Below are 11,582 nucleotides of genomic sequence, written 5' to 3'. Positions count from 1 at the left end.
GATCCCGGCGTGGGGCTGCATGCCCTGCAGACGGGGGCAGCTCAGTGCCCGGCGGTCCCGCTGGCCACTGCGAGAGCCCAGCCCGGCTCCCCGCGGCGGCCCGAGCCCTCCCCTCTCCCTGGCGCGCCCGCGTCTCCGGCCCGGGCGCTGGGGGCCGGGCCCGTGCGCCCCGCCGCGGCCACAGCCCTGGCCCGGGCGGCGCCGGAGCAGCGGGGCCTGCGCCGGGCCTGAGCTGCAGTCTCCATCCCGGCGGGACAGCGGCGGCGCGGCCAGACGCGGCAGGCTACCGCGGGCGGCCGACCTGGACAGCGCCCCCCCGCATGCCCTGCGGCCCGGCGCCGCTCCCGCGTCCCCACGGCGCGGAACCCGCGGCGCTGCCCCGGGGCACCGGCTCCCCGGCGCGGCGGATCCGGATCGTCCGACCGGGAGGAGGCGGAGCCCCGGCGCGCGCCGGCAAGCCCGGGACAGCGCGGCGGGGAGGGCCTGGCGGGCTAATCCAGGCCCCGGCCCCCGCAGGAGGCTCCCGGGCGCTGCCCCAAGCGGTAGCGCGGCGGGAGGGGAGGGCAGGGCCCGCCGGGCAGCACCCTGCGGCCTGACTCCCGCACGTCCTGACGGGCCGCGAGGCCCTTCCACACTTCCGCCCCGCACCGGCCCTCTGCGCGGGGCAAGAAGGCCCCGGGTCGCTGCCCCGCCCCGCCCCGCAGCATCGCGGCCCTGCCCCGGGCCAAGACGGGGCAGACGGGGCTGCGCCTGGCGGGCCCGGCCCGGCCCGGCCCTGCCCCGGGCGCCCGCTCCACTCCGCAGCCGGTGCAGCCAAGCCGCGGGGCGGCGCCCTCAGAGGCAGCTACTTAAGAGGCGGGAGCTGCATCGGGGCCGCGATTCCGCCTCCAGCGGCACCGGTCGTGGGGAGCGGGAGCGGCGGGGCCGCGGCACCATGTCCCCGCACAGCGCCGCGCCCTGCCGCCCCCAGCCCGGCGCGCACTGCAGAGCCGGGGACGCCGTCGAGCAGCGCAAGGTGAGCGGGGACCCCCGGCCCGGCCCGGCCCGCCAGCGGCCCCCGGGCACCTGCCTGCCCCCGCCTGACCCGCGCCCTTGTGCCCGCAGACCCTGAAGCCGCTGATGGAGAAGCGCAGAAGAGCCCGCATCAACGAGAGCCTCAACCAGCTGAAGACCCTCATCCTGCCGCTCGTCGGCAAGGACGTGAGTGCGCCCCGCCCCGCCCCGCCCCGCTCTGCCCGGTGCCCGGCGCCGGCGCCGGCGCGACCGCCCTGACCGCCTGCTTCTCGCAGAGCTCGCGCTACTCCAAGCTGGAGAAGGCGGACATCCTGGAGATGACCGTGCGGTTCCTCCAGGAGCTCCCCGCGCCCGGACCCGGTGAGTGCCCCGGCCCGCCCCGGCCGCCGACGGGCGTCTGTCCCGGCCCGCGCCCACCCGCCTGTCTCTCCGCAGACCCCGCCGAGGGCTACCGGGAGGGCTACCGCGCCTGCCTGGCGCGCCTCGCCGGCCTGCTGGCCAAGGGCCGCCTCCTGGACCGGGACGCCGGGCGCCGCCTGCTCGAGCACCTGCAGCGAGCCGGCGCCGAGCCCGCGGGCGGCCAGCCGGGCCCCCCGCGCGCCGTGCCGCTGGGCGCGGCCGGGGGCGGCGCGGGGCGGGCGAGGCCCTGCTCGCAGGCGGCGGCCGCGGGGCTCTGGCGGCCGTGGTAGCGCCGCGCGCGCCGTCCAGTGCTCCCGGGCCGGGCCGCGTGGGAGCCGAGCCGAGCCGAGCCGAGCCGGGCCGCGAGCGCGCCGGCGGAGGCCGGGCCAGGCCGGGCCGGGCCGAGGGCCGCTCTCTTGACTCGGCGCGGGGGCGACGCTTTCCGCTCGCTCCTGCCCCGAGCCGGCGGAGGCGGGGCCGGGAGCAGCAGGAGGCCGCGCTGCAGAGCCGCGGGGGTGGCCGAGGGGCCCCCCTCTGCGCGCTGTGGTCGCCCGAGGAGACAGGCTGGAGCCCCGGCAAGTGCAGCTGCCCACCGCGGCCGGGACTGGGAACGAGCCTGCGAAGGCGGAGCTGAGCTGAGCGCCGCGGGCAGCGAGCACGAGGCCTGGGAGGCTCCGGGGGAACCACGGGGGCTCATCCCTTCCGCAAGCCCCCCGCTGGCTCAGGCGCTTCTCGCTGGAAGGGCTGGAGAATGCCCCTTACCGCCGGGGTGCTCTGTCCATGGTATTATTAAAGTCCAGGTTTTTTGCTGTAACGCTTCTGCAGATTTCTTGTGGTTCAGGAGTCCCTGCTCCTGGCCTCCCGACTGGGCTGTCCTGCCACAGGCCTCACTAGCAGGGCCTCTAGTGGCTCTGTCTCTTAGCCCTGCTGGGCTGCCAATGCCAGCCTGTGCTTCTCCAGTCAGGGCTGGGGTGGGAACACAGGGAGTTGCTGGCAGCACTGGCCCAGGTGAAGGCATCTGCCAAGTACGTGGGGACCCAAGGGCCTTGGCCTCCCTGGGAAGAGGCCTTTCACCTGAAGTGCATTAAGCTTTCCACATATCCATCAACTTAGGCCTTCCCCCCTGCTCCCAGCAAAAATAAAAGTTGGCACCTATGGGCCTGCCCTGGTCCAGATGTGACAGGCACTGGTCACAAGGCTCCCCTGCAATGCCCTGGGGGGGATCTAGAAGGAGATGCTTAGGGGCAATGGCACCTATATCATTTGTTTCAGTGCTTGGCAGTTCTCTTTCAGCCTGGGCTCAGCCCTGACATGCTGTGGCACAAGCTCTGCCCTTATGCAATGCTCTGCCATCACACGTAATGTTGCACTCCTGAGATCATGTCTTGTCTTGTCACTGGCCATTCAGGCTGGCAAACTGGAGCCTGCTGTGGGCTTGGAGCTACCTCTGCTCCTGAGGTTCCTGTGGGGGTGGTATCCAGCCCACACAGCCTCCCAGAGGCCCAGGCTACATGAGCCCACTACTGTCATGATGGGGACATTGGGGTACCCTTCTGATGGGGAGTGGCCCCCCACATGCACGGGTGCAGGGAAGATAGGCCTGCAGATCTTGGGAGTGAGGGGGTGGATTGGGACAAACTGGATGCACCCTCTGGCCTTGAAGGCCAGGATCCAAGGAGGGGCAAAGGATGTGGATACTCCATCCAGTCCAAGCGTTCCCGGGGAGGGAGAGCCAAGTTCTATTCAGGGCTCAGATGTTTTCCAGTTGGTGGGAAGCTGCCTAAGCTGGGGACTGGGACCCCTGCGTGTGGGTGGGTGGGGGGGCTTTGGAGAGACCACAGCATCACAAACAGTACATGGCCCTTACATCTGGGGCTGCATGTGATTAAGGGAACCCATGTTGCTAACCTCTGTTGCCTGTTATGTGCTTCCTCCTATAGCTAATGGTAATCCCATATCTTCTGCTTCTTCCCAGGGGGTAGAAGTGAGCTGAGTGCAGCAAGGAGCTGCAATGTTCTCCTCCTCAGCCCTGGAGAGGAGAAGCAAAGTGGGTGTGCACTGTGCCTGGAATTCATGCGCTGCACGAAAGTTTTGGCGGGGGAAGGGGGGACCTCAGGACTCCCCAGCTCGGGGCTGGCTTCACTGGACCCTGCTCTGCCAAAAGGCAGCCTGGCTGACCTGCAGTTACCTCTCATCAGTCCTCCAGCAGAAGCAGCACTTGCATGCTCCCACCAGCCACAGTTCTTTGACAGCAATTCTCTATCACACCCCTTCTACTTATGTAGGTAGCAGCGGTGTGGGGTGGGGTATCTGTGGCAGCTGCCTCCTGGGATAGGAAACTGATGTTCCCCCACTCTGAACTCTCATTCTCCCCACTTCAGTCTGCACCTCTCTGTCCCCATGTGCTCTGCTGGAATCAAAAGCAGCCTCTGATTTAGCATCCTCAGTGGTTCTTAGGGCAGATCTGGGCAGTAGCTCAGACCTAGCTCAACTACCATCTCCATGTAGCAGGTCTGAACAGGGCTTGTCGACAAAGCAGCTCAGCCCCAGGGAGCAGAGACTGTGATGTGAGGGCTCTCAGCACTAGGCCTCAGGGCAGCCTGGTGGCACTTTGGGCAGTAGGATGGCTTTGTGGTTCAGACACTCACCAAGCTGGTCCTTGAGAGAACAGAAACTCCACTCTGCTCCTGCCTCCCTCTGCAACCATAGCCAAGTCTTAGCCAAGGACTGAGAGCTTGCAGGGCCTGACTCCTCAGCCTCTAATGCCCAGGGGTCTGGCCTCTGACATGGGCTCTGGATCCCAGATGTGGGCTTTAAATCCAGCTCCACAGATGCTGCTGTTTCTCTCCCAGAGCTGCAGGGAGCAGCTGTTGCCCTGAGCACCCTCTGGAAGGTACCTTGCTTGGAAGGGTCTGATCAGGGAGAACATTTATGCACTTTACATGAAACAGGAGCTGAGTAAAGTGAATGGAGTCCCTCCCTCTAAGCACTTGTGGGCTCTGAATCAACTCCTTTCCACCCAGCCTTTGCATAGCCACCCCCCCTTGAAGGTGCTGAGTGGAGTAGGGGATGCTTTGGGCTTCTGAACAGCAGCTTGTACTTACTCCCTTCTGCCTAGGGGAGTCATCTATGATTGTGCTATAAAGTGGGCCTCTGGGGGACTGTGTGGGCTGGATACCATGCAGGGGCTGTGAGGGAATGAGGGCATATGCATTGAGGACCAGCTCTGGTATGAGATGGAGCTGCTGTTTTAAGGGGAATGCTGTTGTTGCACAGGTTGGTGGATGCCCAGCTAACTGCGCAGGGTGCTGAGGGCCCAGGACAGCAGTTGCAGGTAGGCAGGCCCCATGTCCTCAGGGGTGGCACCATACCTCTGCAGGGTGTAACTCCCAGACATGGCACCTTGGGAAAACTACAGGAGAGTGGAGTTCCCAGCCACTACCCCTGAGCTCTTGGATGTGCCTACCAGCTCCTCCCAGGCAGTAATTGTTGTACAATTGCTTCAAGCACCTAGCCTGTCTGAGAGGACCTACCTCTCTGGGGGCACAAGCAGCAGGCAGAGTGCTTCCAGGCTGACTTGCTCTGGTTCAGTCAGGAACACAAGCATTGATGCATCCTGGGGAGGAAGGCACAGACCACATGATAGATTGCTGCTGAGCTGCTTGTGCCCTTCTCCTGGGGAATCCTCCCTTGCTCCCAACTCCTATGTGGGATCCCTTCTTGCTTCAGGCTACTTCATGTCTCTTTCTGAGTTTCTCCAACACTGAGTGGGGAAGGAGTGGCTGCCCTCCCTCACAACAGGCGTGTTGTGAAAAATAATCAGTTCATTAATATCGGTGAGGTGCTTTGAAGCTGGAGACGTGAGGTCTCATGTGGCATTAGTGTGCCTGGCTGAGGCTCACAGTTTTATCATGCATTTGCTCCCAAGAAGACATGCCTGTTTTGTCTCATGCCCTTTCTCTGTAAACAAGAAGTTTTGTTTCTTTACACAGTGTCTAATCAACTTGTAGGCCTCATTGCCATGGGGTGCTGAGCAGGCTGGGAGCTTAACCCAGCTCAGAGCGGGGTTGGGTGAATTCCAGGAGGAAAGGTCCAGGGGGCACTGAACATGGCAGACAAGGGGACACCCTGTGACTCAGTCCAGGGGCTGTGGCAGGAGAGGAGCAAAGGGTAGAAGGGTCTAGATGTGCATTGTTCCTGCTCTCTGCTGCTGTATGAGGCCAGACGCTGGGCTAGAGGGGCCAACAGGCTGGGCTGGTTCTTGTGCTCTTATCACAGATCATTGCCTCTCATCAGTAGAAGGCTGGGGGTATTGCAGAGCTGGCAAAGGGCAGGACCTCAGCTGAAGGCTAAAGCTTGCCTGAAAGGGTGATGGTGACTCCAAGCAGAGCTGGGTTGGAGGGTTTCCCCATCTGCAACATTGGTAGTGGTTCTGGGCCTGGTGTTGGTTTCTGTTTTCTCTCTCCCTCTTCCCCAGTTCACATCTGCCTGCTTCCAAGTCCAGACCTTGTACCCATAAGGGAGGGCTGGTTGGGTACACGAGGCCAGATGGGAAGCAGGGGGGTGGGTGGAGGGCTGTGCACAGCGATACTATACTTGTCCGCAATACTTTGAGCATGCTGCTGCCACAGAACAGCCAAGCACTGCCAGCCTGGGGCCTGAACAGCACACCTGGGGTCTATAATTATAGAAAAGAAACCAGTGGAGGCTGTACATCTCCTCTGTACCCAGTGGCCTCCTGCTGAGCATCAGCAGACTCCTGGGCTGCCCAAAGGCCCCTGAAGGTTGCCCTGGCTGTGCAGTGGTACAGGCATTCACCAGTGAAGCTGCTCCTGGGAGGCTGGCTGCTGAGCTGACTCAAGACTTGCTGCATGCCTTCACCTGCCCCTGACTCTGCCAAGCTGCCGGGTCAAGTCTGGTGTTCCTTGGGGGTGGGGAGGGAGTGAGCTGAGAAGGGCAAATCCTGCCCTGCTTCTCTCAATCCTGACTTCACTGGGGTTGCACTTACCTCTTTTAGCCTGGTATTTATCTTGTAACCAGGACCAGGACTGGACCCCATGTTCCTGCAACAGGCTTCACACTCCCTCACCTGGCTTGCCTGCCTTCTGCAAAGCTGGGGTTCCCCAGACATGGGCAGGACTTTGCTGGCAGGGAGCAGGGCAGGCTGCATGCATGTCGGGTGAGATAGTTGTTCAAGTGTGTATCTGAGTGCCTTGAACTTGGGGTCCTCAGCCAGAGCCAAGCATTGGTAGGAATTTAAGGTGTCCCACGTGCAGCCACTTCAGCCAGCCTGGACAAAGGGCAGACAAAGCAGGACCTTCCTGTCTGCAGGGCCACTCTTCCTGACCCTGTGATAGACAGTGTTCCTGACATACACTACAAGTCATGTGAGTGTATATGGGGGGGACCCCCTGGCCCTGGTGTCCTTCCTGCCTTCTCACTGTGGGTTGCTTGCTGCACAGGTCTCCCCACTGCGGTGTGGCTCTGTCTTCTGCCTGGGCTCCTCCTGGGTGCTGCTCACTGCTGCAGGCCTGCAGAGAGCTGCCCGGGCATGCAGCACAGAGAACAGTAACTCAGCCACCCACGGGGTGGGGGTGATTAAACAGTTTCACTCTACCTTTCCAGGGTCTGGGGCGAGGCCCCAGGCAGTGGAGGGATTGGTAACTGCACTTCAACAGAGGCTGCAGGAGCGTGGGAAACCAGCACAATGACTTGCCTAGATCCACACAAGTGTCTGGATGTGCATTTCTGCCTCATGCCAGCTTGGCTCCTGCTCTGAAATATAGCAGGCAGGAGCTACATTTGCACAGAAAGTTTGCACCTTTCTAATTTGGGCTGTGCCTCTACCATGGCCTGACCTCCGCAAGGCACAGATGCCGTGCACCAGTGCCACCTCCCTCCCCATGGCTGCCATCTGATCTGACAGAGGCTACCCCCATGCAGGTCCTACTGCAGGCTCCCCTGAGCAGTACTCCATGGGATACACTGGGGCCTCTGGGAGCCACTGTAAGAGTGCAACAAATAGTAGCTGTGGCTGACACTTCTCCCTGCTAGGCTTCCCTGCACTGCAAGCACCAGCATCTCTGCCTAGCTCACAGGCCTACAGGGGTGGGTTCTGCATGCTGCAGGAAAGGCTGCTGGAGGGGAGCAGCTCCACACCTCAGGGATGCTGCTCTCGGGGCTGCTGCATGCGGACTTACAAAGATATCATTGTCCCTGGTGCAGGGGAGAGCCAGACACTGGCATAGCACAGCCTCTGTCTGGTCTGAGGCTCAGTGAGGCTTCTCTGGTGGAGATAAGCTGTCAGGGCACAGACAGGCAGTAGGATGGTTGGTGCCAATCCAGGGGAGCCCATTGTGCAGCCAGACCCTCTGTCATACTGTGTCCCCATCTCTGAGTTCCCAGCTCCTGCTGCTGGGCAAGCTGACAGGAAGCAGCTGAGAGGCTGCCTGGGAAAGCTCCTGCCAGGAAATCTGCACTAATGAGCGTCTCTTGGAAGTGTTTTCAGCTGGAGGAGGTGGAAGCATGACCCCAGGACCTGAATGTATCTTCCTGAGCCTGCGGGTGGAGCTGCACTCAGTTTCGGTCTGGTGTCTCTCCCAAGCCTGTGCACGCATGAGTGCTGCAATGCAGCCTACCCCAGGGAGCTCCCCACAGTGCTTCACAGCACAGTGAGATGGTGCCTGGCACTGACTCCAGGTACCTCTAGGGCAGACTGAGCTCTGTAATTACCCCTTGCCTCAGCTTCCCCAGAGCCAGGTGAGACATGGTAATGAACAGGGAGCTGGCCTCAGACTGCTGCTAGCAGGTGTGTCTAGGCGTGACCTAGTGTCAAATACTTTCAGGGCCAGGAGCCTGACCAGCCCATGAAAGCCTAGGAATGCTCTCCTCTGAGTGCTATACAGAAGCCTCCAAGTCTCAGGCTCCAGGTTGGGGAAGGTCAGGGCCCATAGCATATATCTGTGTGCTGCCCACAAAGACTATGCAGCTCTCTGCTAGGTATAGCTTCCTCCACAACTTGGGCATGGGAACTGCCTTCTCTGCATGTACATGTGTGCATGCATGTGTGTGTGTGCGCACATGCTTCCTCCTTGTCAGCCTGCTGGTAAATACAAGGTCAGCAATTCTTCAGCCCTTCCTAGGGTCCTGCCTTCCTAACTTGCCCTGAATTCATCACTTTTCCTGATGCTTATTCAACTACCCTGCTGCTCTGGCATGGATTGAACATTGACATTGTTACCTCCATACTGCTCAGGTCTGCCCTAAGCATGAGTGCTGTCTGCCCCCAGAGGCTGGGAGGCACAGCAAGTTCCTGCAGGTGGCAACAGCACTGTCAGTGGCAGGTGGGGAGTTCCTGCAGGCAGCTGCGGTGCTGGTGCAGGAGGCATGGCAAGCGCTGACTTGTGGTCGGCAATCACCCACAGATGCTGCTGGCAGCATCAGTGGCAGCCAGCAGCAATCGCAGACTGCCCACAGACGCCACCAGCAGTGTCAGCAGTGAGGGGAGTGGAGTGTGGCGAGCAGCGACTGCCTACAGACGCCGCCAGCAGTGTTAGCAGCACCTTTTTGCAGGAGGTGCATCACCAAGCTCAGGGGGCATATGCACCTGTGTGTATCCCCTATGTGTTACCAAGGGCCCTGAACATCATGATCACAAATGGCTGCAGGAACCATATCTACATTAGAGCTCCCACCAGCCAGACCTCCACTAGAACTGAAACAGTGTGAGCAACTATGGGATGTTGTGCCATGGGGGAAAGCTCTCTAAAATGGGCCTTTCTGTTAAGTCAGAAAAGGTCAAAGGTTCCCCCAAGCTGGGCAGCCCATCCAGACACCATGGCCAAGGCATGCTAGGCACACTGGGACAGGAGGGGCTGGCTGCCACCTGCCTTGGCCTTCCCAACTGTATCAATCAGGTATCTACTACAGCTGGCTTGACTGGGTTAGCCTGCAGCATGAGTCAGAGCAAGTTCACCTCAAGCTCTTGAGCTGCTGTGGCCCTGGAGTCTTGCTCCTGCTCAATGCTAATCATTGAATCATAGAGCAGTAGGGCTGGAAGGGACTCCAGAGGTCATGTAGTCCAACCCCCTCTCTGAGGCAGAATCATCCCTATCCAAACCATCCCATACAAATCCATAATCCAAGCTCTTTATAAATACACTACCATTAACCCTGACACAAGATACTAATGCTAATAACTGGGAGTAGGGCTGGTGGAGCAGGTGCTTCTGGAGATTATTCTGGGCTCTGCCATTTGCCTCTGGCTGACACAGCTAGTGCTGGAAAGCTTGGGTGTGATTGTGAGCACGTTCCCTTCCAATAACTGCCTGTGGATGCCTGAGGAGATGTGGTAAGACTGAGAGCTGCTTAAGCAGACTGTTTGGTGTGCTGCCCCTGGCTGCTAAGGGAAGGCTTTGCTCAAGAGCAGGCCTGCAAGCCTGGGCAGTCCCAGGGCAGGGAGGTGTGCTCAGCTGTCAGCCTCATGGGGATAGTGGCCAAGACAGGAGTTGGCGACATGTCTGGTAAGGCTGATAAGATGGGTGGAACCTGTAAGCAGGCTCCTTCATGAGAGGCAGCCAGAGGAGATGCAGGGCAATTTGTAGAGAATTAGCCACCAGTTACCAGGGATCTGATGGAGACTGTGACTCATGGTGCATGGGGCTGGTTGAGGGCCAAGGCTCAGCAGGCAGTGGTGTTCAGTGTGTTGTCTCTGCACTTGGGGGCGGAGGGAGTACTCAGCCTCTGCCTGAAAACTAGGAGAAGCTGTATTTCCAATAATATGTCAAGGACCCTCGGGACAGCAACAGGAGTGCAGATGGACGTCACTGTGCTGTCCCACGTTGAGTGTTTTATAGCACATTAATCTTGCCCGGGAGCTCTGACAGGTGTGAACAATTGGTGTGATGGGGTGACAGGCAATTGGTAACTTTGCAGACAGAAATGAGATTCACTTCTGTCTTATGAACCGAGATGTGTCTTTATTGCACTGAACCCCCCTGCTTACCTAAATTTACACTGGGAAGCCCAGAGGAAAGCTTTGCCAGCTCACCCAGATGGTAACACCTCCCTCCTTTTTTAAAGTTAATATTGTGCTCTAAGGTGGTACTGTCTGTCCTTCAGAGTACACAGTGCTTGACAGAGCCCATACCATAGGGGATGTATCTAACGTAGCATTGCTGTCAGGATCCTTGCTTTCCCAGTCCCTGCCATTTAATGATTTAGGCTGATTCAGGGCTTTTGACTTCTTAAATTAAGTGACCACAGAGGCTACTATATTTCATGTCTCCCCAGCTGTGGTGCACACACTGGGGACAAACTTATCCCTCTGTATGGTGCCCATGTACACTAATTCCTTGGCCTCAACACAGAAATGCCACAACTTCCTCCAGATGCTTGGAGCAGACACAGGTATCTTTTATCCAACTGCAAAATGACTCAGGATGCTGAGTACACTGGTCTTAAGAGTGCTTAAAAGGCAGGTGGGAGGGATTAGGAAGATGTTACATGTCCTGACTAGTAAAGGAACAACAGCAGCTTGCCAGCCTGATTGCTGACCTGGGTCCTTGAGAAGGGGTTGCTACAAATGCCCCTCTCCTGGGCATAGGAGTGGTCAAGCCCCCCCCAACATCACTCTCAGCTGAGCTCTTCAGTCCCCTTCCATCTTCCAAACCTCCACTGGCTTCTCAGTGCTCCAGGGGCCGAGCCCTCCTCAAGGGGAGAAATGGCTCTAGGCATTCCTGCTGATTTCATGGTGGGGGACTTTGTTGTGGGGATGGGAAGCAATATATAGCCCCTGACAAGACTGTGAGAGGGCTTGACAGAGTGACTGGAACAGGTTCTGCAGCTTTCATACAGGTCTTTTCACTGATCCTATCGGTCATAAATCAAATGCAAAAAGGACACACTGTGAGTCAATAAAAATAATGACCATGTCACCTCCTTGCCAGCAAGAAGTAGTAATGGGTGGTGGTGGATGAAGACTCTCTTCTGTAGGAAATGGAGGCATCCGTCTCCCAGCCTGACCTACTGTCTTGGGAGGTCTGCTGCTTGCCCGGAGCCCAAATGCAAGACATCATGGAAGGATTACTGCAACTCATTCAGCCCTCTGACTACTACCCCATGCTGCTCATTCATGTGGGCACCAATGATACTTCCAGGGGAGACTCTGA

At 59.2% G+C, this 11,582-nt stretch overlaps 1 protein-coding gene across 1 annotated transcript; it reads left to right on the top strand.

The window, feature by feature from the left end:
- The first annotated feature begins 2 nt into the window (after positions 1–2).
- LOC149854711 (uncharacterized) lies at positions 3–1,839 on the top strand. The gene is made up of 4 exons (XM_090023975.1): positions 3–1,015; positions 1,105–1,200; positions 1,290–1,374; positions 1,450–1,839. Exons 1-4 carry the CDS (start codon positions 20–22, stop codon positions 1,701–1,703), a joined length of 1,431 nt encoding a protein of 476 aa, XP_089880101.1. The 5' UTR covers positions 3–19; the 3' UTR covers positions 1,704–1,839.
- Positions 1,840–11,582: the final 9,743 nt, after the last annotated feature.

The sequence above is a fragment of the Crocodylus siamensis genome, chromosome 12, assembly GCF_052110815.1.
Source record: "Crocodylus siamensis isolate JL-2025a chromosome 12, ASM5211081v1, whole genome shotgun sequence".
Lineage (NCBI taxonomy): Eukaryota > Metazoa > Chordata > Crocodylia > Crocodylidae > Crocodylus > Crocodylus siamensis.
Note: the sequence above shows the minus strand (reverse complement) of the source record. Positions and strands in the feature narration are given on the sequence as shown.